General features: G+C 42.9%; 1 protein-coding gene across 4 annotated transcripts in view; it reads right to left on the bottom strand.

Annotated features, from left to right (window-relative positions):
• Positions 1-27,301, bottom strand: part of LOC144673727 (disco-interacting protein 2 homolog A-like) — a 215,199-nt gene that overhangs the window by 61,666 nt on the left and 126,232 nt on the right. For all 4 annotated transcript variants that reach the window (XR_013574409.1, XM_078535427.1, XM_078535425.1 and 1 more), the window contains exons 4-7: positions 23,934-24,053; positions 19,874-20,083; positions 2,484-2,615; positions 811-930 (exon numbers count right to left, since the gene is read on the bottom strand). Coding sequence is in view for 3 of the 4 variants with exons in the window: in XM_078535427.1 (XP_078391553.1) it covers positions 811-930; positions 2,484-2,615; positions 19,874-20,083; positions 23,934-24,053 (582 nt within the window). In the remaining variant the exon portion in view is untranslated. The remainder of the gene's footprint in view (positions 1-810; positions 931-2,483; positions 2,616-19,873; positions 20,084-23,933; positions 24,054-27,301) is intronic.

Here is a 27,301-nt window from a genome sequence, read left to right as displayed (position 1 = left end):
TCCAGCTACGTCACCAACTATTGTAGGCCTCGTTCAAGAATGTAGACACCTTCGCAAAATTGTAAAAACTCCCCCACAAAAATTTCAATGTCTAAATTCGTGTTCAAAAACACCCCCACAAAAGATGACAACTGCAACATGATGGAACAATCAGCTTTTCCAATGAAGCACCAGTGTGAACTGCCGCTGAAAGTGTAAGGAAAAAACTGAGGTAAGCAACCAAAATAAAATCTGTACACAAAGTGGGAATGAGGAGGTAAAAAGAACTGAGCAGAATGATCACGTCTTTACACAGCATTAATATCTTATTAATACCTTGTGGAGGCGGTGGTGTAGTGGTATTGTTATTGGACTGGTAATCCAGAGATCCAGGGTAATGCTCTGGGGACCTGGGTTTGAATCCCATCAAGGCAGATGGTGAAATTTGAATTCAATAAATATCTGGAATATCAAGTCATGATGGCCATGAAACCATTGCCGACTGTTGTAAAAACCCATCAGGTTCACTAATGTCCTTTAGGGAAGGAAATTTGCTATCTTTACATGTGACTCCAGACCCACAGCAATGTGGTTGACTCTTTTTTTAAAAAAAAAGCCCTCTGAACAAGGGCAATTAGGGGTGGGCAATAAATGCTGGCCTAGCCAGTGACACCCACATCCCATGAATGAATTTTAAAAATTCAGGAAAAAATAGAAAATTTAAAGGATTTGACTGATAAACACTTCTGAAAATGAAACTGCACATTAATGTATCTGAGTGTTTTCAACACTCCAATAGAAGCAGCTTCATCTTCATTTAGACTCATGTACCTTCCAGCTGTTCTTCAAAATCATCGACAAAGAACTCTTTCAGTGGTGGCCGCTTCGGTCGCTTGAGTGTGTTCAGGAGCTGCTGAATTTTTGAAGAGACTCTGCTATTCACAGGTACACCTGACAAAAGTGAGCAAAAGAAACATATTCCTCTCAAATTTTGTCTGTCATGTTGGCCTTTTATTTTGGGTTGAAGATGAACAATTTCCTAATACCAAAGACCACAAAAGGTACATCGCTAAAAGTCTGGTTCAAGAGGGGATTTGAATGGTTGTTAAAAATGACAGATAGCGTTACAAAGGAAAAGCAATTTTTTAGTTTTACGAAATTTGGTGCAGTTGATGCAGTTTTGGCTCCCGTCTCTAGTTTGTACACGGTAGTGGGGATGCATCGAGTTAACAGCTGACATATATCAGATTCGTCCTTGGGCCGTTTGTAGTGTCGGATATTATTAGGGCTCGCGTCTGTCATCCTGGCTAAGTGGTAATTCACCCGCTTCAGAGTCAGAAGATTCAAGGATTCAAGTCCCACTGCAGGGGTTTGAGTACTCAATCGAGGTTAACACCAGAGTGCGATATCGGGGGAATGCCGCACTGTCAGAGGTGCCTTTATTCTGATGAGACGTTAAACCAATGCTCAATTTGTCTTCTCAGGTGCAAGTAAAAGATCCCAAAACACTATTTCGAAGAGAAGTGAGCTATTCTCTCTAGCGTCCTGGCCAATATTTATCCCTCAATCAATACCTACAAAACATTACTTGATCATTATCACATTTCCATTTGTGGGCCTTTGCTATGCGCAATTGCCTGTCTGTTTCTTACATTACAACAGTGACAACACTTCAAAAGAACTTCAATGGCTGAGAAGCACTTTGAGAGGTCCTGACAAATTTTTTTAATTTCTGGCACTCGGGGTTGAATCATACCCAGGTCAGTGAAACAAATGCCTTTTTTCTGGTGGCAAGGGATCTATGTGAAATAGGTTTGAACGCTCTTAACACACACTGGAGACCCAGAATGTATTAAATGTCAAAGCAAGATATTACAGATGTTGATATTCAAATAAAGGAAAGAAAATGCTGGAAAATACTCAGCAGATAAGGCAACACCATTGGAGAAAGAAACAGTGTTAATATTTCAGATCGAGAAACCTTCATCAGAACTTTCCAATGAAAAGTCACCAACTTTCTGTCTCCAGTGGTGTCACCTGATCCGCTTTGCATTTTGTGTTTTTACTGCATTTTATACCAGACTGGAAATCTGATTCAGAGAAGGCACAAAGGTGTATAGTATAGCAATGAAAACATTCACAACAGGTGCTGCTCTTTCAAGTCTGGGTTGGATGGGTAAAGGATGCTTCATTTTGCATCTGCTCCTTTCATAGCCAATTTGGGAATTCTTTACTCAGGCACTGGATGCCCTGAGTTTAACTTGCTCTATTTCTGAACTCTAACATGCCTTCTTTGAAGTAGGCAAAAAAATCACTATCCACCCTGCCCTTGCCAAAAAAAAAAATCTAAATTTAAAAATGGAGCAAAAACTTTTAATTGGATCGCCATTCCAGTCGGGATACGTTCTCAAGTGCTCTGCTCCAAACTCTCGCCAAATATGATTTTAAAAGCACAGTCAAACCACTTTGAACATGCTCGATGTTGAAACCCATCACAAACTCACCATCGGCAGTTTCCATTACGCCACTGTTAAAACCACGAGGAACTCCACGGACTGAGGAAACTTGCGGTCGCTCAAAGTGGGTAACGCGCTCTGAGGCACCAGTGGTCACATCTGGTGGTGCTGAGTGGTTATCTGAATAGAACATAAAGAAATTATTAAAACATTGGCTATCCTATCTGGTGAGAATTGAAGAATGAACCACTTGGTGCATTCCATGTGCAAAATACAACTTACTTTCCCAAAACAGTTTTCTCCTCTCCCTTTCTTGCTGACGTGCAGCTCCATAGGAACTGGCTATACTCCAGGAACTTGCTTAGCAGGCTACTATTAATCTTTACAGTGAGTGGCAATGTGCTCGCAGATCAAGGGAGACATCACAACATGGCTCAATCCTTTCCTCATCCAATGTTTGCACACACTGACTTATGGGGGGAGGAGGGGGGGTGGTGTATTCAAATCTAGGGTCCATAAGTATAGATTGTCACTATTAAATCCAGAAGGATTTCAGGAACTTAACTCAGAAATTGGTGAGAATGCGGAACTTGCTACCACATGTTTCAGCTGAGGTGAATCGGATGGGCACATTTGAGGAGAAGCTAGGCAAGTATATGAGGGAGAAGGGAATAAAAACAGATTTGCAGCTAGGGTGACATGAAGTAAAGTGGGAGATGGTTAGCATGGAGCATAAATACCAGCGTAGACCTGCTGGGTCAAATGGCCTGTTTGTGTGCTGTAAAATTCTGAGATTAAACTTTTTTGGGTTGTGCAGCTGAGCTACTCTGTAAATACACTCAACACAAGTCTCGGTACTCAGCATGCAATTGTTTATAAAATTTAAAACTGGTTCTCAAATGATTTTAATCCCTCCTTGTTTGTGTTACAAACCTTGGAGTAATACGAAGAACATGAATAAAAATCTCATTCCATTTCATGCGCTAAGATCAGAAGCTAGGCAGTATTGTGCATACAACAGAATTCCTTCCACTCAGTGACATTCTCTGTAGCGGGGGGCTCAATGAGCTGGTACAAAAACGTCCAAAATGAGAACAACATGACATGTCACAGCAGGAGGGGATGCACCACTTCTCTTTTGACTGGCTGCCCATCTTCCACAATAAATGTGTTGAGCTGTAGAATGATACAACAAGGCCTTTCTCCTTCATCGGGACAGCTATTTGGAAGAGTTATTCAATTAGTCCCACTCCCCTGATCCTTCCCCACAGCCCTGTAGATGCTTCCCCCCCATGTATATCTCCTTTGAAAGTTATTATTGAATTTACTTCCACCACCCTATGGACAGTGCATTCCAGAACACTGGTAATTCTTCCCCCCCACTCCTGCCCCCTACTCATGTCACTACTCAATTTTTTGCCAATCAATTTAAGTCTATGTCTTCTGGCTACTGACCCTTCCACCACCAGAAACACTTGTTCGTTATTTAGCTATCAAAAGCCTTCGTGATTCTGAACACCTCTACCAAATCTCCTCATAACCTTTGCTCTAGGGAGAACAACTCCAAAATCTCCAGTCTTTCCACCTAACAGAAGTTCTCCAGCCTTGATACCATTCCAGTAAATCTCTCCTCTCCCCCTCCAACCCCTCCAAGGTCTGGGAATCCTCACTGAAGTGCGCTGACCGAAATTGCTTAAAATACTCCAACTGGGGCCAGTGTCTTATAAAGGTTTAGCATAACCTCCTTGCTTTTGCACTCTAAGACTCTATTTATGAAGCCAAGAATTTGCTTGCCTTCTCAACTTGTCCTGCTACCTTCAAAAATGCGTACATACAATCGGAGGTCCCTGTTCCTACACTCTCTTCCTAATTACACCATTCTGTTTATATTGTTCTTCACATTCTTACTATCAGTGCATCAATTCACAGTTGTGTGTTAAATTTCATCTGCCATGTATCTGCCCATTTCACCAACACATCTATAGTTTCCTCACTATTTATTACATTTTTAAGGTTTGTGTCACCTGCAAATTACATTTGAAATTCTGCCCTCCTTAGCCAAGTGCAGATCATTACTATAAATCAAACAGCTGCGATTCACACTGTCCCCCAGGGACACTGCTGCACATTTCCCTCCAGTCTGAAAGACTCATCGTGACTCTGCTTTTTGACCCTCACTCAATTTCTTACCCATGCAGCCATTGATATCACGTTTAGCCCCATGGCTTCAATTTTGTTAATAAAGCTATTATGCGGTAATTTAGCAAATGTCTTTTGAGAAGTCCCTATGCACCTCAACCGCATTACATCAAACCTCTCCACCACTTCAAAGAATTCAATCAAGTTAGTCAAACACAATTTGCCTTCAATAAATCTGCGCTGGCTGTCATTTATCAACTCTCAGAGAAAATATGGGTCAATTTTGAGTCTCAAAGTTTTCCACCACAGGTGTAAGCTGACTGGTCTGTAATTGCTGGTCTTACCCCTCACCCCATTTTTGAACATTTGTAATCCTCCAGACCTCTCTCATTGCACCCATATCCAAGGACAATTAGAGATTGCGGTCAGGGCCTGCAATTTCCAACCCTTATTTCCCTCGGCATCCCATCTAGGCTAGCTGAATTTAATACTTTTGAGCACTGCCAACTTATTTTTTTATCTTTTCTTGGGATGTGGACATCACTGGCAAGGCCAGCATTTGTTGCCCATCCCTAATTGCCCCTTGAACTTAGTGGCTTGCAAGGCCATTTCAGAGAGGCAGTTAAGACTCAACCTCATTGCTGTGGGCCTGGAGTCACATGTAGGCCAGACCAGGCAAGGATGGCAGATTTCCTTCCCTAAAGGGGCATTAGTGAACCAGATGGGTTTTTACAACAATCGATGATAGTTTCATGGTCACCGTTATGAGGCTAGCTTTATTGAATTGAATTTAAATTCTTCCAGCTGCCATGGAGGGATTTGAATCTATATCCCCAGAGCATGAGCCTGGGCCTCTGGACTACTAGCCCAGTGACATTATCACTACACTACCATCTTTCCCCCTCCTCCTCCTTATTTAATTTCAACCAATCTAATTTTTCTACCAACTCCTCCTCCACTCTAACATCAGCAGCATCCTCTTCTCTAGTTAAGAATAGGTTAAGTCAAGTCCCCAATTATCACTACTCTAAAATTATGGCATCTTTCTGCAATTTTCCTGAAAATTTGTTCCTCCCTCCTTCTCACAATTTGGTGGCATATCCAGCAGTGTAATAGCTCTTGCATTGTTCCCTAATTCTAACCAAATAATACAGGAGCTCTTGAAAATAAAGAACTCCACCCACACACCGTAGATATAAATCACCCAAGTGTGAGTTTTTAAAAATTCCAAACCTCAGCAATGATGCCAGAGAATCTGAACAATGAGGAGAAACAACAAAGTGAACAGGAAGGTGCTTTCATGTGGAAAGGAAAAAGGAAACACAAGGATAGTACCTCAACGTCCTTTATAATTTTCTCCACTTCCAATTTTACAAGGAGAACACGAGAATGGATAATCTGATAATCTCTCCACAACTGCCAGGTATCCAGTGCTATGCACAGCTCCCAAGTATTCATTTTTTTTCCCCAACCCCCTACAAAATCTTTTCTGAAATAACTACATTATCATCATTCGTTGATCATATTGTCGAGCATGGTTTACCTCAGAATTTTTCCTTTAGTCAAAGTAATTGAGGGCAGTCATTTTGCATCTGCACTTCTTGTATTTCATTTAATTGACAAAGCTAAGCAATCCCACAACCAACGGATCATATCGAAGCTCTAGTCCAGCCACATCCAGTTGTGATTGGTGGTGGACAATTAAACAACTAAGAGGAGGAGGTGGTTCCACAAATATCCCCATCCTCAATGATATGGGGAGCCCAGTACATCAGTGCAAAAGACAAGGCTGAAGCATTTTCAACCATCTTCAGCCAGAAGTGCACAATCCATCTCGGCCTCCTCAGGAGGGCCCCAGCATCACAGATGCCAGTCTTCAGCCAATTCGATTCACTCCACATGATATCGAGAAACAGCTGAAGGCACTGGGTACTGCAGAGGCCATGGGCCCTGACAAATATTCCAGCAATAGTACTGAAAATCTGTGCTCCAGAGCTTGTCACACCCCTGGCCAAGCTGTTCCAGTACAGCTACAACACTGGCATCTAACCGGCAATATGGAAAATCTCCCAGGTATATCCTGTCACAAAAAGCAGGTCAAATTCAACCCAGCCAATTACCGCTGCATCAGTCTCCTCTTGATCATCAACAATGATGGAAGGTGCCATCAAGCGGCACTTGCACAGCAATAACGTGCTTGTTGCTGCTCAGTTTGGGTTCCGCCAGGGCCACTCAGCTCCCAACCTCATTAAAGCCTTGGTCCAAACATGGACAAAAGAGCTGAACTCCCGAGGTGCGGTAAGAGTGACTGCCCTTGACATCAAGGTAGCATTTGACTGAGTGTGGAATCAAGGAGCCCTAGCAAAACTGGGGTCAATGGGAATCAGGGAAAACACTCCACTGGCTGCAGTCATACAAAAGAAGATGGTTGTGGGAGGCCAATCATCTCAGTCCCAGGACATCACTGCAGAAGTTTCTAAGGGTAGTGACTTAGGCCCAACCATCTTCAGCTGCTTCATCAATGACCTTCCCTCCATCATAAGGTCAGGAGGCTCAGTTCATAGCACCCTCGCCTTTGAATCAGAGGGTTGTGGGTTCATGTCCCACTCCCGGAAAACCAAGAACTGTGATTGTACTCAAAGAGTTGCAATCTGTGACTGTTGATAACTCGAAAGAGTATAAGGTCAGGAGTGGGGATGATCGCTGATGATTACACAATGCTCAGTACCATACTCCTCAGATACTGAAGCAGTCCATGTCCAAATGCAGCAAGACCTGGACAATATCCAGGCTTGCACTGGTAATAGCAAGTAACATTTGCAACACATACATGCCAAGCAATGACCATCTCAAACAAGAGAGAGTCATCTCCCCTTGACATTCAATGGCATTATTATTGCTGAATCCCCTACTATCAACATCCTGAGGATTTCCATTGACTGTACCAGCCATACAAATAATTTATCTACAAGAGCATGTCAAAGGCTGAGAATTCTGCAGAGAGCAACTCACTCCCTGACTCCCCAAAGCCTGTCCTCCATCTACAAGATACAAGCCAGGAGTATAATTGAATACTCTCCACTTTCCTGGATCAATGCAGCCCCAACAAAACTCAAGAAGCTCAACACCATCCAGGGCAAAACAGCACGCTTAATCAGCACCATATCCACCGCCTTAAGCATTCATTTCATGCACCATGGCAGCAGTGGGTAACATCTATACGATGCACTGCAGTAACTCACCAAGCCTCCTTCGACAGCACCTTCCAAACTCACAACCTCTACCATCTAGAAGGACAACGGCAGCAGACACATGGGAACATCACCACCTGCAAGTTCCCCTTCAAGTCACTCACCATCCTGACTTGGAAATACATCACTGTTCCCTCACTGTCGCTGGGTCAAAATCCTAGAACTGCCTCCCTAACGGCACTGTGGGTGTAGTACTTACACCACATGGGCTGCAGCAGTTCAAGAAGGCAGCTCACCACCACCTTTCTCAAGGGCAATTTGGGATGGGCAATAAACACAGGCCTAGCCAGCGACGTCCACATCCCAGGAAAGAATTTTAAAATCCAGTCAAGCTAAGAAAGTCTATGGTTAATAAGTAATTTAAAAAGTATATAGTTTTGGTTACATAACTCGTGCTCCAGTGAAGAACGGAAATTTTCAGCACCAGTTATACATACAAGATGTTTTTCAACTCAAAATAAATGACTCAGTATCATGTGCCTGGGAGCAACATTATAAGTCTCTCCTGCTTACAGGTTGAAAAAGTACTCCTAAATCCGCAGGTAATTCCTTTTTAATACAATGAACATGCATAATTCCTTCAAAAGGTGGAAGGCTGTTATTAATAAGATAATTTGCTTTGAATGTTTGGTTTAACCACATCATGAAGAGAAGCTTCTCTCCAACCAAGTGTCAATACTTGCTTGGTAAAACACGTCATTCGATAAATCACCCCATCCTTAATGATATTATTAAAATTCATGAGTGCTGTGTAGTGCCAACATACAATGCTGCGAGTGGTAAATGAGTTTGTACCCATAACACTGTACATAATAGAAGTTCTGTTCTCAGCTGTGCCTGCATAGGCCAAGTGCTTCCCCATAGGCAGAAAAGATGATCCAAATGAGTCGATGCTCACTGAGCTGCTAACATGCACCTTCCACTTGCTGGATCAGGCGAGTTCTCTCCAACAGGCATTTCACTTACACTCGTAAAAATATGTGCAAGAGAAAACATGAACACCAAAATAAAGCAGCAAATTCCCCATGAGAACATGGCAAGCTACCACTTATTTCCATTTAATTTTTACCATGAAGTATTGTCCACAATAACAACATGTCTTTCATAAAAGCCACTTCTAAATTACAGATTTAAAATCCTGAAAGTCTTTCTAGGGTGTTACTAGGTTTTATTTTCAAATACTGAGACCTAAAAAAAAAAACTGGGGAGAAAATTAGAGCCCAAAAAATAACGGGTAGATTCAGGAAAAAAAAATCGATACCCCACATAACCTCCAACTTTTTCCAAAGATCCACAGAATGCACACATTATTATTAGCTTAAAAAAACAACTGCAACTTGGCCTCTGTTCCAGAAGTTGACATTCCCAAGAAGCACATACATCACATTGTGCATGTTGCACAAGTGTTATCACTCAATGTGCACGACAACATCAATAACACAAGATGTGCACATTGTGGGATTCTGGGACACAGAAGTAGGGTCAATTCCTCTTTCTGCAAGTCAGAATCGAGTAGAATCATCAGCCCAGACTAATCTGGGAATTTTTTTGAAAATCAGTTTTTAAAAAAAAAGAAAAACTTTTTTCAGTCTCTAGTAATCCAGTAATTCAAGTGACATATTGAAAGTTGTGCACAGTATTTGTGAAAGATTCATGGGAATCCACTCAGAAATTGACAAGGTGGTTAAACTGATCCAGTCTGGCTCTTGTTGCCAGGGCTAATGGCAGGAAAACAGCATTTCAGCGCCTCTTCAGCTTGGGGGTAGGTGAACTACGTTTTTATGTAACAAAGCAGTAAAACAAGAGAAGCAACCAAAAATATTGAGCCAGCTATTTTCGGCATTGTGTTCTAAAGAGTGTGCCAGCTCTGCCAGCTTGTTTTGCACGCAGAAAAAAAGTTTCCGCGTTTGTTGATTGGCATTTTACGTTGCAGTCAATCACAATGCAGTACATGATGCTGATTCCAATCACAAAGCAGCCACACACATGCTGCCACTCTATTCGCTTCACAAGAACAACACCGGCCTGGATTTTGTGCTCCTCAGCAAAGCGATGGCGCTTGTTTTATCAATTTTCAAGCTACATTGAGGAATTCTCACAGACAGCAAGTCAGGAAGAAAAATATATTGATTATCCTTCACTTTTTATATATATTTTTTATACACTCAGCAACATAAAGATTGGGGCATACACATGAGAAAAATATCATGAACAAACTTTAAAAACATTAAAGCTAGGGCATTAAGTTGGAAAATCTGACACTATGCAAATATAAAATTTGTTTTCCAGAGTCAGACAGGTCCTTCAGACAGGTCCTTCAGTTGAAACTTAACATGCCAATAGAAACCCATAACTTTTTCAGGGTTTTTTTTTAAACAGCAATATTACAGTGAAAAGGGGGAAGTTCTCATCAGTTCAGTGATTTCTAACTGACAGCCATCGGTGGGGACTTCAATGGCACACCCAACAGAGCGCAGAGTTACTGACAGCCAACTTCTGGATTTCCGCCTTCAGCTGCATCTGTATAGAGAAATGACGGCAATTGTTGACAGTTTTGGCGTCATTACTACCGCAAAATCTGGGCCACTATATTAAATGCAAATGAAAAAGTCCTAAATTTCACGACCAAGATTTCTTTTAAAAGGGCCCATTTAACAGCCAGTGCAAATGATTTACAAACAAAAAAGCTGGAAAACAAATTCACGGTGACTCATCTCTGGCAGCCACTTTGCACACATCTTCTGCAACGGTACTAGCTCTGAGAACGCCACAAGGCCTTTACAATAACATTTGTTTTGAGGATATGATACACGTACAAATTTAGTCTGTGCAGGGCACCACACAAGTTATACTATATCAACCAACTCAAGAGTCATAACACAAGTACACACACAAACTGCAATCCTCACTGTGAAAATAAACAAAAGCAAAACTTTCCTTTGTTCTTCAAAAGTCACAACACAAGCAAACGACGTACACATAGCTTTTACAGCGAAGTTATGAGAGGCTACAGGAAGGTGGTACAATAAAAGCTTGTGAAAGCAACATGCAATCTGAATCGAGATAAAAACTGACAGATGGGTTGATCAACATTTAGTTGAAAGGTAGAGAAAATTGCTAACAGTGAAAATGAGTCAGCAGGATTGGGCTGAGAAATTGTGCATTTGATTCCCAAGTCTAAACCGTTAATATAAATTATGAACAGCAGTAGTCCCAACACTGAAACTTGTGTGTCACCACTTTCCGCCTTCTGCCGCTCTGAACAGCTACCCTTTGCCACTTACTCTCTGCTTCCTGACATGCAGCCAGCTGTCTATTTTGTAATTTGTCCCCTCACTTCGGATGTTCTAACCTTATTCATTAGTCTAGAAGGTGGAACCTATCAAAGGCCTTTGGGAAACCCAGATAAATTACATCTTCTGCATTATCCTGTCCACCCTCTCTGTTACCTCTTCAAAGAATTCAATGAGTCAAGGAAGACTTTCTCCTTTTGGAATCCATGCTGACTATTCATTGTTATATTTATGGATTCTGGATGTTTTCCTATTTTCTCCTGCATTAGGGGTCCTATTATTTTTCCTGCCACTGACATTAATCTAATGTTAAGTTTTATTGTTTAAAACCAAAAGAAAGTCCCTGCCACCCACTCATGCAGATAGCCAGAATACTTATTATAAGGTTTGAACATAGGCCCAGCAAGATACAAGTGATTCATTTTCGTGTTACACTGAAGTTGATCCCTGGAGAAGTTAAAGCAAAATACTGCAGATGCGGGAAATCCAAAATAAAAACAGAGAATGCTAGAAAAACTCAGCAGGTCTGGCAGCATCTGTGGAGGGAGAAACAGAGTTAACGTTTCGAGTCCGTATGACTCTTCTTCAGAGCTAAAGATAATCAGAAATGTGATGGAATTTACACTGTTTAAGAGGGGGGGCTGGTGGAACAGGTAAAGCAGGATAGGGGGCTAAGGAAAGATTGACAAAAAGGTCATAGACACAAAACAAAGGGAGTGTTATTGGGGGGTGGTGAAGACTAAAGAAGATGCTGATAGTGGTATAAGGTTACGAAAGCAGAATGTGTTAATAGCAGAACAATGGCCAGCACTCTCTGAAAGAACATAGAACAAGTAACAGATGGCCTTTGTAATGGGGAGGGGGGGGGGGAGAGAGAGAGAGAGAGAGAAGTGGAAGGGCCCTGGAGAAGTAATCTAGATTCAACATTTTAAAGTGATGCAAGTTTCTTGTACTTCATTGTACCACTAAATGGGGCAGGCGGGGTGGTTAGCTCAATTGGCTGGAAGGCTAGCGTGTGGATCATCTTAAGGCCAACTGCACCAATTCCCATTTCGGCTGAGGTAGACTCAGAGGCCTGCCTCCTCACCCTACCCACAGTAAATAAATCACGGCACTTTGCGTTGCTTCGGCAAATAATCGCCAAGGGCCTGCCTTCGGGTACAGAACTCAAGGAGAAGTCTAATGAAACAGGAGACACACTGTCATCTCATTCACTTTGCTCCCAATGTTTTTCTTTTCCTTCTTAGCTTCCAGTAATAGCTGCTGCACCTCATTTCTTTTTTTTAAAAAAAAGTCCCCAGTTTCAAACCTGGAAACTTACGCCCACACACACAACTCAGTGAGGACAACCCCTTAAGGAACTTTTTAAATATGTAGATACTTCAGGAGACTAAAGGATCCTTGGTTATGGAAAATGGCTACACAATGCCCCTGTTGTTACGGATATTTCTACAATAGTTCCCTTGCTCTGTGTGCACAACGGTGTTATCTTGTAACGACAGAGAGGGAAGTGCTATTTAAAGCTGCTCCCACACAGTGCCATTGTAGTCAGCAAACTCTACACCATAAAGGGAGGTGCACACATTCCAAATAAATTTCCACTCTGCCTTTGGAACTTGAACTATTATCAGTTTTCCAACCTCCAACACATGCAAGCAATCCAGGTTTATCTCATTAGGAAGACCTCCAAAACTACTGACTGTTGTAATTACCAGTTTTATTTCTAAATGCCTTCTCTTTGCATTGTCCTCCCTCCACATCATGGCCCTATTTACTTGCATTGAAATGTTCAATCCTTACTCTACGAATAGAAGCGGGGGGCAGGGGTTTAGATTTTGCTTTGGGCATTATCAGAAAATTGAGGCCAGAGCAAACTAGATAAATTAGGCTTCAAGTTTCCACTAAAATTTACTTGCATAATCACAAACATAAAATAAGGCACTGTAACAGAACTTAATTTTTTTCCCAAGTAAAACTAGGAGAGGAGTGAAATATAAGCTAGTTTTTGTTTTGGATTTCCAGCATCCGCAGTTTTTTGTTTTTATATTAATATTTTTCCCCCCTTCTTTCCATTCAAAAGGTATTTTCTGACGTACTCATCAGTGGTAACCTGGCACAGTTTATGGATATGGCTAAAAAACACTATCACTAAAAGAACATATTTTTAACAGGGGTGGTCAGTTGCGAGTAAGCTGATTTCAAACCACTGAAAAAAGACGAAGAACCTTGAACAAGGAGAAAGACAGAGGAAAGCACAAGTGCGACTGGCCGTAACTCACTTCGGTTTAAATTTCCCCGATCTTTTCCGCTGCTTCAGCCTACTCTGCCCGGATTGCAATGATATAACTAGCAGAGACAAGTGGAAACTTGATCCACACATACCTCCACACGCCACATCACAAAAACTTATCCAATTAGCTTAGTTATTTCAATGTGCATGAATCTTGAAAGCTTTCGCATCATGTATATGCACACATTTCTCTCAGTTTTTTCTTCAAATGGTGACCTGGCCAAAACTGCACTCGTACACCCAAACTTCTGGCAATGAACCAAAGGAAAGTCAATTATATTTTCTGGTGACCAATATCAGTCATCATAACAGCTGTAATCAGATCATTTGGATTCTGTGTGTACTGTTTTGGGTTAATTTATGCAGAAAAAAAGCATGCTACTCTGGACAATTTGAGATCTAATCTGAATCCACTTAATTATTTTGGACTGGGTGCTACGTGGTACAAATTTGTTCCATCATTCTGGGCTATGAAACTTATAGCAGGATTTGTTGTACAATACGATGTCAGGTTGCATTAAAATTGGAGGGGGGAGCACACAAGCCTCTGCATAGGTTGTTAGCATGGAATCAAGGCCTATAGTTGGTGAAGCCCACTAAACTTATGCAGAAGCATTCTATTGTCAATGAGAGCTGTAAAGTCAGGACAATTTGTATGGGAATTCAGCTTAAGCAGAACTAGCATTATAGTTGCAGGGGAAGCAGTTCAAAGAAGGTTCACTAGCCTGATTATCTGGATGAAAGGGTTGTCTTACAAAAAAAGGTTGAGCAGTATGGGCTGATACTCATTGGAGTTTAGAAGATGAAAGGTGATCTTATTTAAATACAAGATTCTGACGGGCTTGACAGGGTAGATGCTGAGAAAATGTTTTCCCTCTTGGGGGAAATCCAGAACTAGGGGGCACAATTTAAAAGTAAGAGGTCTCCTATTTAAGACGGAGGAGTAGGAGGAATTCCTTCTCTCAGAGGGTCGTTTATCTTTGGAATTTGGAGTTCAGGGCACAACCAGATCAGCCATGATGTTACTGAATGGCAGAGAAGGCTCAAAGGTCCAAATAGCCTACTCCTGCTCCTATTTCTTATGATCAGTAATTCATAGTAAGACATTCCCGGTTCATATAAATTCACAGAGTCTCATATCACGTATTCAGGTAACTAAAACTCCCCATTCTGCTTCATTAATAAAGTTGTGCTTTGCAAAACTCCAAACTTGAAATTGTGTCAATGTGGTTTCCTCACCAGTGGAAAATATCAGTACAAATCCCAAATTGCATAAAAGTGTAGGATTAGTACTAGATTCACGTGGTGAGAAGAAACTTTTTGACACCAAAGTTATGGCACTACAGAATTCTACAAATGGCTGTTAAAAGGGATAACTGAAAAAAAATCAAAAGGACACAAGGAAAAGGGGGGAAAAAAGACAGAAAATAACTCCCGAGTGGCATGGGCACTGGTGCAGGTCCAACGATCAGCCATGCTGGAATTTCCAATTCACTATATAAGTATACAGACGGGGCTGAAAAAAGATGAGGACAGTTAGGTTCCACATGATAACTTCCTCCAAACAGTTGCAAGGGAGGACACAATATGCTCTCTTTCAATAGTGATAACCCAAGTAGAATTGATGACTTCAATATAAAAGAGTATGAATTCTTAACGATCTAAAAGGTAATAAAGCAAGAGAATCCCTACAGATAGATGGTATTTATCTCACAGTACTGAGAGACAAAACTGAAGACTTGTGAAGCACTGCTCATGATTATGAATGAGATATTAGGGAGGTTTCTAAGGGGGAAGAGAAGCAATAGTGGAGGAACAAGCAAGCATGCATACAGGGTTGGTGGGTGGCAGCAAACCACCAGGCAAAGGAGCTGAAGTACCATTCTCCTCATTTGCCTCTCTGCTGCCCCTTACACCTCTTTTTAAACATTCGTTCATGGAATGTGGGCTTCGCTGGCTAGGCCAGCATTTATTGCCCATCCTTAACTGCCCTCAGGAAGGTGGTGATGAGCTGCCTTCTTGAACCACTGCAGTCCACGTGGTGTAGGTACACCCACAGTGCTGTTAGAGAGGGAGTTCCAGGATTTTGACCCAGCAACAGTGAAGGAATGGCGACATAGTTCCAAGTCAGCCAAACCCACATCAGCAACATCACTCAAAAACGTAACCGAGAAATATGTAGTATCTGAAAATATAATATAGTCAGCATGGATTCCAAAAAGGAAGATCATGCTTGACCAAACTTATTGGAATCAATTGATGTAACAGAAAAGTGTAGAAAAGGGCAAATGCAGTAAATGAAATATATTTGTATTTCCAAAAAGCTTTCGATAAAATAGCACATAGTAGACACGTGACTAAGGTCAGGACATGTAGCATCAGGGCACAAGTTGCGTAATGGAAAGCAAGCCGGCTACAAATCGGAAAACAGAGGGTAGAGGTTTTAGGTAGTTATTCAGGTTCTCAAACACTGGAAAGTGGTATTCCACAAGGTTTGGGGTTGTTCACTCTTTACATATACGATTCAAACTCGGGAATCAAAGTACAATTTAAAATTTGCAGTTGACAACGGATCGGTGGCTTGGTTGATACAGAATAGGGCGCTGACAAAATACATAAAGACATTGATAAATTAGCAGAATGGGCATATAATTGGGGGAAGAAAAAGTGAGAGGCAGCACATTTTGGGAGGAAGAATAAGGAGGCCACAGGTTCCTTGGAAAAGAAATGCCTAAATGAGGTCATGGAATAGAGATATCTGGAGTACAGATAGATGAATCACTAAGTAGCAACATAGGTTAACAAGGCTTCAAACAGCAAACTAGGCACTGGGGTTCATCTCCAGGTGGGAGAGATCCAGAAAACAGAGAAGTTATGCTGAACTTGTAAAGAACCTTGGTGAGACCACATTGAGCACTGTGAACAAGTCTGGGGGGAGATGGGATAAAGCCCGAAAATGGTATGCAATTAACAAGCACCTCTTCACTCCGGTGCAGGCGACACTAACTTTGTGCTGCTTGTCATTATATTGACTGCAGCGTCCAGCCAGCACAAAGCCGGAGTAGGGTGGCATAAAATCGTGGGAGGCTAGCTTGAGCACTGCATTATTTTAACCAAGCCTGCACCTCTTCAAGGGAAGTACATTTTGGCTGGAGCAGGTGCTGGAATTCTTTCCACAAGTGACTTTGACATGGGAAAAATACATTAATGGCACGACATAGGAGAAAGTGGGCTCCAAGCAGCATAGCTAAGGGTCCGGATGGAAGCTCAATGATCTCTTACCAGTGGTCGGTTAGGAATATATCTTCAAATGCCACATTCCGCCAAATCCACCAGCAGCCTCACAAACTGCTCAATGCACCATACGCCTCTCTCTCACCCCAAACCAACCATCTCCATCAACATGGCTCATATTTCACATTCATAGCTTCACTTCACCCTCGCATACTTAACACTGCTGCAAGCCTCACATCCACATCTCTCAGCTTGCACACAGTGCCAGCTATTCAACCATGACAGCCATATCATCCAAGCAGATTGATTGCACCACGCTTACTAACACCATTCCCTCTGTCTTGTAGGACAAGGCAGCACACAACTGAAGGCAACAGCAGATAACCAGTGGGGGACAGGCACAGCAGTATGCCCTTCCCCAATGGAGGAGACAGGGCTTGCCATCATTGCAGCGGGCATGACTGAGATTGTGGGGCTGAAAGAATCAAAACTAATGGCATACTCATAACTAATCCTGCTTCTCACATCCCACTTCCTCTTCGTCACACAATTTCCTCTGATTCCCATGCTGAACGTTGTGTCAGTATGCACCCCTTGCCTTCACCCTATCCCATCACAGCAACCCTACATTCTGCTTTTCTTCTTTCGGCTACCCAAGAAATGCCACCTGGCCAAGCACTTCACACTCCTGCAAGGGGAAAACAAGACAGATGGGGAAACACCTTCACTCAATCCCACATGCACAGCCACCATCACAGATAGCATAGGGGCGGGATCTGCATGTGGTGAGTCACCAGGCAAGGGTGGCCTGCAGCCAGGGCCAGGGGAAAGGACAGCACTGGTGCCAGCTCACGATAGGGTTAAATCGTCCTGCTACTGAGGTCTTTCAAAGGGCAGCATACAGGAAACGGCTGATGGATATGCACAAAGAAATGTTGGGTGCATTAGCAAGCCTGTCAGAATGTCTGCTGTTACTACCAAGGAGCCTGGAAGAATCTGCACCAACCTTCCACAGGGCTTTGCTGAGAACTTTTGAGTCCATCCTTTCCAGTGTGGACACGGTGGTCAACTTCATGAGAATGCTTGCGGACCCACCCATGGCGCAGTGTCTTGATGGCTGATGTCTTTGCTTTCATGCAGCAACAACAGAAGCCTCCTAACGTCAGAGTGCTGCAGCGGAAGCTCAAACTGCAGTCACGCAAGCTCAGCTTGTTGCCCTGCAGACTCAGAATGTTGCCATCATGGCAGCAGATACCAGTACTTCAAGGGTGTCTCAGTCTAGGAAACTGCCCACAACAGATTACTAGACTTGCTGAGGCACCCCGCAGGGGCAGTGACTCTGTAGTAGGTGAACCTGCTGTCCATCCTCAGGATGACAGCATTCGTCCTCTCGTCACTGCCTCTCCACCTCTACCCTTACTGCTGCCCATCCTCCAGGCAGCCCAGACTGTTGCCCCTGCGCTGAGATTCTCCAAAGCTTGGCTTTCTAGGGTCAGAGCTGCTCAAAGTCATCCTGAATGAGGAATTGGGGTTGTGTTGGCTGCTTTCTCCCTTCTGCCTTTGCTGTTCACCATTTACCTGGTGGCAAGGGCTGTGCCCTTGTGTTAGAGAAGTTTACAGGATGCAGATCACTACAAATCATATTACACGCTCTGGCGAATACTGCACGGTTCCACCAGGTAGCGCAAGTGTTGCTTAAGCAACCCAATGGTCAATGACATCCCTTGCGACAGCATGGCTGTTACATGGATGCTGCCCACCTGTGTTTGGGTTGCGCACCGGAGTCATAACCCAGGTGGTCATTGGGTAGGCCTCGTCACCAAATGGCTACCCTCGGGTTTGACTTGCTGCTCAAATGCAACAGCCTGCCACACAGTATAGGCATCATGGCTGCTGCCAGGATCCCAAGCATTCACAAAGTTGTATGCTCCAATTTGCTGGAACAATGTCGACGACATATGATTTGGCTCTATTGTCTTTGCGCTTGTGTGAATATACCTGCAAACAAACATATGCGCACAAACACACAACTGAAATATAGCATAAGGCTGTTGTGTTCTAGTGCTCCATTCTTATTCTGGGTGGTGCATGTACGGGGGGAAAAAAAACACACGTTCTTGAGCAGCTGAAAAGAAAGGGGCTAAGAAAATAGGAGAGAATATATTAAAATCCCAAACAGCATTTTTAAAAGAAAATAAACTGGTGAGTTGGAGAAAAAATGAAAAATATCCAAAACAAAAGTAGGGGCAACAGAAAATCTCTCATAAATTCTGTTTCGCTGACAATAAAACTGCCATTGGTCACTGTTTCAACCCGCAAATAAAGCATTACAACAGTATTTGTTAGCAGGCTATCATGACGACTGAAAAGAAGTTGCAGGAATATCTTTATGATTACACTTTTTACAAAAGGGCATGAAAATATCAGTAAATCTATTATTTAAACAAAATCGTTTCTTTCTCTCACCTAACAACTCACTAACAACATTGTCATGAAGCAATCTGAAATACTGTCCCTGAACAAACAGTCCCATCTGTACGTTATCAGTGTTGTAAAATATATTGATTCAGCATAAAAATAAATGTACAAACTGCAAATATAAAAAAGGAAATGTGCTATGCAAGTGTCATGGCTCAATATTATTGGTACATCAGTACAGGATGAGCAGTAAGGGGCGTTAAAAAAAAACATCTTTCAGATGACACATTAAAACAAGGACCCGTCTGCCCTCTCAGGTGCATGTAAAAGATCCTCTGGCGCAAACTGCAGAGCAATGGAGTTCTCCTGACAAACGTTTATCCCTCAAACACCACCACCAAAAACAGATTAATGGCCATTTATCTCACTGTTGCTTGAGAGCTCTTGTTGCGCATAAATTGGATGTTGTGTGTGGTATTTAAAAGTATTTCATTGGCTGCAAGGTGCCAGAGGGCATCCTGAAGTTGTTAAAAGTGCATTGTAATGTAAGTGCTTTCTGTTCCTTTTACGATATGCTGTCCCTACATTGAACCTTTTAGCATGAGCAACTTTGAACTATACTAGGCATTATTAATTTGAGGCATATAACAGCAGATCAATAACCCTGACCTTTCTCTTCTCAAATCTTCTCAACCTGACTCTGCACTACTCAGTTGCTGTTAACAACATTAATTTAGACAATAGTTACTGTATATTAAGGTTTGTTTCTCATAATGCTGTACAGGAAGTAAAATTAAATAAAGGTTTACTGACCTAAATGGGTATGTGCCATGAGGTCAGCTAGTGAAGCAGTAGGTTTCCCTCCTACATGTGATGAGGTGGACGATGCAGAAGATGAGGTGGAGGAGCTCTGGATAACCTTGTTAAGCCAGTGCTCTACGTTCAAATGGCCCTGGTTTGGAGTGGACGTGATCCGGCCCTGGCGACGGAGTGAGCCCTCATCTTCCGATGCTGAAGATGTGTCTGCATTCAATATAATACTAACGTTAGGACAGTGTAGTCTCTACTCTATTAAACTCAGTAACACAGCCTCAGAGGGAGCATTTCATATGTGCAGCACAAGGGATATGCAGGACACAATTTGCATCCCACAAGTAGCCTGGCTGGATAGCTCCTGATGAGAACACAACTTTTAGCCCACAGATCCTCATTATGAACTCTTCATATTACACATCACACACGCAACATAAAAGCGATAAAAACTGGATGTAAATATTAATATGAGTACAAACATTAAGGTTGTGTGGATTGTACAATACCTCACATGGAATGCTACTTCCCACTGCTTTAAAACCTCATGTTCTCCATTACGTGTTTTTTTATGGGCAATGAAAATAATTCCATAGAGGTAGTTTCACATTATTCCTAAACCATGTTTAGGAACTGGAAGCATTGAGTTAGGGACACTGAAACTTGAGATTTGTAAGAGCATATTTTGCTCTTATTCTTTCTCCTATTTGCTGTGTCATTCAAAGTTTCATTCCCCCAGTTTCCTTACCAGTATTTGTCAAACTCATTCATCTGTGTAATTCTTCACTAATTTCACACAACAGAAAGATTTAATGTTTTCGTACAATGGTTGTGCCAATATTTAACTGTGCTAAGTTCTCATTTGCATAAAATAAATCCATGCACTCTGACCATTAACTTAGCTGTTGGCTTAACATTATACAGGTCTACAATGATTACCATAAACACTACATGGCGCAAATACTACACATTTCTGTTTTTCTACCGTAGCTGCAAGACTTAATTCCTTCACTGGTCAATTCAAACTGCAAAAACAATTATTTTATTACACCTCCAGAAATGGTGCAGCAATACTATTACCTAATGGTGTTACTGCAAGGAGAATTATCACAATGTCATTTCACCCTTATTTTTAACATGACATTATTTATCAATATGTGCCCATGTACAAGGGGGTCAGAGGCTTATGGAAACTAAATTAAGTTGGGCTATCCCTCTATCTCACCAGCAATGTGAGTTATAACTGTCGTGTGTGATTTAATTCCATCAGTCACTGAAACACATTCACAACATGTCTAGTGACAATTGATGGGCTTTCATTTTTCTTCGATGCTTGTTATTTCAAATGCACTTACACCATTCTGGTTGTGGAGTGACACTACTTGTTAGGTCAAATGATACTGTCCTGTATGTATGTTTCAGTATTGATTGGAGGCTGAAATCTAGACTAAGATTGCACAGCAGGAAGGAAAAGACTAGTCTTCCCAGGGTCCCCAGCATTCCCAGATTTATGATTATTCCCAAGAACTGTTAGTTACTTGAACACCCACCCAAATCCAACGTTGACCACCACTGCGAATTATGTAATCATTAAGCTTGGTTCTGGACTCCACATCTGACTGTGTCTACCCGTCTCCTTCTCCGATTCTGTGACGCATTTTATTTGCTTGAAATATGGGCAGCATACAAGCTTCTAGCAAATTTAGGTGGCTGCCTGACTTCACAAATGACAGAAAAAGTTCCTTCAAATGTTGATCATAGCGAAAACAATCAAGCAGAATCAGATACCTCAAAAATTAGATGAATTATATAAAATTTTTAAAAATATAACTACATCTACCAACTAAATGCATTCCTCAAGGCATGAGATCCACATCCCACCATTAGATTAGTCTTCACCTTCATAAAAATAAGCATGATCACATAATTTCTCTCACACACCGTCACCATGCAGCACAAATACTGCTGCTAATTTCGGAGGTAGGAAAATAGTTCATATATCCTAACTTTAAACGGAAAGGGCAAGCATGGTACCAGTTTTTCTCCAATACCACTGGGGCTTGGGCTCAAAAATCACAGGAGCTACAGCAAATAAAGTCTTTGCTCTTTGCATGCGTGAGTGGGTTCACTCAGTTTCAGCACAGACCCACTGAAAAAAATTGTTTATGATTTAGAACATTTGGCACAAGACTGGTGATCTCATTCAGATGTACCATAATGAATTCAATAAAACTATAATTTGTGAGTTAGTGCCAATGAAAGCTGCAGGACCGTCATAAAAGTCCAACTGGTCCACTAACATCACCCAGGCCTGCCACCCTTACCTGGTCCAGCCAGCATGACTCTAATTCCACATTATTGAATCTGCAGCTGGCTCTATGTTTGATCAAGAGGGCATAATTTCAACATTGTATAATGTCATCCATTTTGGATCCAAGGAAGACAAAAGGGATTATTTTAATGGCGAGAGACTAGGAGCTGCGGAGGGCAAAGGGATTTAGATGCCCACGTGCACAAATCACTAAAGCTCATGCGCAGTGTACGGTAACTGATCAAAAAGCAAAAATGTGATCAGTGCTGTCCTTTACCGTAAGGGAGCTGGGTATAATAGTGGATCATGGCGCTTTAGTTATAAAATCTTAGGCTTCATCTGCAGTGCTGCATTCAGTGTTGAGCACCGCACCACAGGAAACATGTATTGGCCTGGGCTGGGGAAATGCTCAGATTCACCACAATGACACCAGGATTTAAAGGGTTAAATTCTGGGGACAAGTTGCATAAACTTGCACCATATTTCCTTGAGCCGAGAAGATTGAGGAATGATCAAATCAAGGTGCTTACAATAATTAAGGGATTCAATGGGGTAGGTAGAGAGAAACTACTACTTCTGGTTGGGAAATCCAGAACAAGGGGAACAACCTTAAAAACTAGGAGTGAAATCAGGAACCAATTTTTCACATGAAGGAAAGTGAAAATGTAGAACTCTCTTCCTCAAAAAACTGATGAATTGAGGTCAACTGGAATTTTCATGACTGAGAACAACCAATTTTCATTAGATAAGGACATTATAGATATAAAACAAAGGTGGGTAAATGGAGTTGAGATACAGAGCAGCCATAATCTAACTGAATGGCCCAGTCCTATTCGTGTCTATGCATGAAGCTCCTGTTCATTCAGCACGATGAGGTTAACATCTCGTTTCCAAATGAGCTCTAAAGCTATTTTGAAAATATACTTTGTTCCTCCTTCAAAGTAACAACACTCTTCCACAGACACACACGGAGTATAAACACACTCCATAGAGTATGCATGCACAGCTCAGTGAATGTATACACATTGATCACATACCAGAGGGGAAACTCAGGGACAGTCTTTGTCAATCAGACATATCATTAAGTAGCCAGTTCACAAGCATCACTGGCAGCAGACCAACTTGCAGTCTTGTTTAGAGTGATGGCACTGCTTGTGAAGTAAGGAACATGGAACTGAAAAAGTACATAGGAGTCTAATTTTCTGTTCCCAGAGGGGACAATTTATTTAATTTAGTCAAGTCATTTGAAAAGATTTTTCCTCCTCTGCAGATCTTCACATACTACACATTACTGGAGTAAGACAGTTACAGGCCTCTGCCAATGTCACTCACGATGCAAACCTCCTTTGTGATATGCAAAAGAATTTAATAAAATGTCAGAATTTTCATGTCTTTCATCCCCATTTATCAGTTTCAGTCTAAATTTATTTAATTAATCATGCTAATCTCTTTCTGAGACTCCCCACTCCCCCACCCAACCTAAAAGTAATGATTGCAGAAGGGGTTCATTGTTTAAGGTGGATTCCAACAGAAACAGCCTTCACTGCTTATTGCTGGGATGCAACCTCATGGTTTTGTGGAGGAGGGACAGAAGAGAGAAGGAATTCATTAAAAGAACAAAATATCACTATCTGAAGTCTATGATCTCAAGCAGCGATGTTGTGTCTCAGCCAAAGTAGGACGCCAGTTCAACAAATGCAACCAACAGTAGGAATTAATATGTAGATTGTAATAATAGGTTTGTCTGTGTACCTGGTGGAGTGTATGCATCTAGTGATGAATGTACAAGCACAGAGCGCCTCTTCGAAGGCATCGGCATCTTTCTCTCTTTGTATTTGGCCAGAGCTGCTTGGACTGCTTCAGTATGCAAGTCTGTGGAGACAGAAAGATCAGCAAACAACATTAACAAACATATAATGGACAATCACTGCAACTTAAGTAAACATCTTAAAGGAAGTCTTGGGTCGTCAAGTACGGAGGGCAAATGCATTGTTCCATGGAACGGTGGGATGTAAATCTTATCGCCACTCCACAGAATTTTAAATTTTAACTCTACTACTGTATGGAGTTACCAAAGTCCAGCTTCCACTTGGATGGGGGTGGGGGGGTAGTGGGGAAAGAGCGGTGGGGTTGAGGGGAGTGCAGGTGCAAGGGGAGGGGAGGGGTATGGAGGAAGGAAAAGTGAGAGGCAGTTCCATTATCTCTCATAAACCCAATGGTAAATGAAAGTCTCTTTCATGAATCAAAATACAAGATATTTTCCAAGAAAATCTTTCTGGAAAGACAAAGAAATTTGCATTAGCTGTACCATACAATTTGAATCGAACTCTGTTAAAAATATTCATAAACGTTGCCAATCCTGCAATAGCCAAGCCAAGGAGAAGTGTGCCAAATCTATAGGAAGTACTTGGGTTGTTCAGTAAGATTGTATATTCCCTTTGAAGATTGTAAGATCACTGCAACATTGGCCAATGACCAAGGATTACAAACTCCATGACCAATGAGGTTATCAGAATCAGAGTCATGTTCTTTTTATTTTCTATATTACACTGGGAATCATATGAAATGAAAATACCTGGATCTCAAAGATAACAACAGAAATCAATATTTGACTTTTTTTTTGTAAAAATATACTTTATTCATAAAATATCTTCAATCACATTCCAAACCATTTCAAAAACAACATTACAAGGGTACAATCCAGGTTAAACTTTTACAAAATGTATCACCAGGTGCATCAGTACAAACAGCACTACAATCATTCACAGCCTCCCACCCCGATCTGCACAGCCCGAGGGGCTCCAAACAGCCCCCAGTCTCTCGGCGCGCCGCGGCAGAAAGGTCCCAGACAGCGACCCCTCCCCACCGCGCCTTTGCGGCAGCTGCCCCAAGCTTTAGTGCGTCCCTCAGCACGTAGTCCTGGACTTTGGATTGTGCCAGTCCGCAACAATCGGTCGGGGACAACTCTTTGTGCTGGAAGACCAACAAGTTTCGGGCAGACCAAAGCGCGTCTTTCACCGAGTTGATGATCCTCCAGCTGCAGTTGATGTTTGTCTCGGTGTGTGTCCCTGGGAACAGCCCGTAGAGCACAGAGTCCTGTGTCACAGAACTGCTCGGGATGAACCTCGACAGCAACCACTGCATCTCTCTCCAGACTTTCTTTGCAAAGGCACAATCCACAAGGAGGTGAACAACGGTCTCTTCCCCACCACAGCCACCTCGAGGGCAACGTGCAGAGGGGGTGAGCCTCCTGGCGTGTAGGAAGGATCTGACGGGGAGGGCCTTTCTCACCACCAGCCAAGCTACGTCTTGGTGCTTGTTGGAAAGTTCTGGCGATGAGGCATTCTGCCAAATGACTTTGACAGTCTGCTCGGGGAACCATCCCACAGGGTCCACCCTCTCCTTTTCCCTCAGGGCCTCTAGGACGTTACGTGCTGACCACTGCCTGCTGGACTTGTGGTCAAAGGTGTTTTTCTGCATAAATTTTTCCACCAGGGACAGGTGGTACGGCACGGTCCAACTACTTGGAGCGTTCTGCGACAGCGTGGCCAGGCCCATCCTTCGCAACACCGGGGACAGGTAGAACCTCAGCACGTAGTGACACTTGGTGTTTGCGTACTGAGGGTCTACGCACCGCTTGATGCAGCCACACACAAAGGTGGCCATCAGTATGAGGGCGATGTTGGGCACGTTTTTTCCCCCTTTATCTAGAGGCTTGTACATCGCGTCCCTGCGGACACGATCCATTTTCGACCTCCAGATAAAGCGGAAGATGGCTCGAGTGATCGCCATCGCGCAGGAGTCTGGAATGGGCCAGACCTGCGCCACGTACAGCAACAGCAAGAGTACCTCACACCTGATGACCAGGTTCTTTCCCGCAATGGAGAGGGAGCGTCGCTCCCACATGCCCAGTTTCCTTTTCACCATAGCCACTCGCTCCTTCCAGTTTCTAACGCATGCCCCGGTCCCTCCGAACCATATCCCCAGCACCTTCAGGCCGTCAGCCCTGACAGTGAAGGGGACAAAGGATCGGTCAGCCCAGTTCCCAAAGAACATGGCCTCGCTCTTCCCACGATTTACCTTGGCTCCCGAGGCCAGTTCGAACTGGTCGCAGATGTGCATCAGTCTGCGCACCGACAGCGGATCCGAGCAGAAGACGGCGACGTCGTCCATGTACAGGGAGGCTTTTACCTGAGTGCCTCCACTGCCTGGGATCGTCACTCCTCTTATGCCCGGATCCTTCCTGATGGACTCCGCAAAGGGTTCTATGCAGCACACGAAAAGGACAGGTGAGAGAGGACAGCCCTGCCTGACTCCAGATTTGATCGGAAAGCTATCTGTTTCCCACCCATTGATTGAGACTGCGCTACTGATGTTAGCGTAGAGCAGTTGGATCCAATTTCGAATTCCCTCCCCAAACCCCATTTTGGAGAGCACATCCCCCATGTAGGTGTGCGATATTCTGTCAAAGGCCTTCTCCTGATCCAAGCTGATGAGGCAGGTATCCACACCCCTGTCCTGTACATAGGCAATCGTATCCCTGAGCAGCGCCAGGCTGTCAGAGATCTTCCTGCCTGGCACAGAGCAGGTGAATCACCAATTCCAGAGCGGATTTGACCCGATTGGCGATGACCTTGGACAGAATCTTATAGTCCACATTCAACAGTGAAATGGGTCGCCAATTTCTAATTTCCTCCCTTTCCCCCTTGTGCTTGTAGATGAGGGTGATGATGCCTTTCCTCATGGATTCTGACATACTACCGGCCAGGAGCATACTCTCGTACACCCCTAGCAGGTCTGGGCCGATCAAGTCCCACAGAGCCGAATACAACTCCGCCGGCAAGCCGTCGCTTCCGGGGGTTTTACTCTTCTCGAAGGACTCGAGGGCCTTAGTCAGTTCATCAGGAGTTAGCGGTTTGTCCAGGCTCTCCCGCGTACTGTGGTCTAAAACCTCCGTGATAGAGGACAGGAAGGACTGGGAGGCCGTGCTGTCCGTGGGCTTCACGTCATACAATCCGGCATAAAAGGATTTGCTGATCCTCAGAATGTCGGACCGTGATGACTTTACTGAGCCGTCTTCTTCCTTCAGGCTGCTGATCACAGAGCGCTCTCTGTGTACC

The sequence above is a fragment of the Cetorhinus maximus genome, unplaced genomic scaffold, assembly GCF_964194155.1.
Source record: "Cetorhinus maximus unplaced genomic scaffold, sCetMax3.hap1.1 HAP1_SCAFFOLD_455, whole genome shotgun sequence".
In the NCBI taxonomy this organism is placed as follows: Eukaryota; Metazoa; Chordata; class Chondrichthyes; order Lamniformes; family Cetorhinidae; genus Cetorhinus; species Cetorhinus maximus.
Note: the sequence above shows the minus strand (reverse complement) of the source record. Positions and strands in the feature narration are given on the sequence as shown.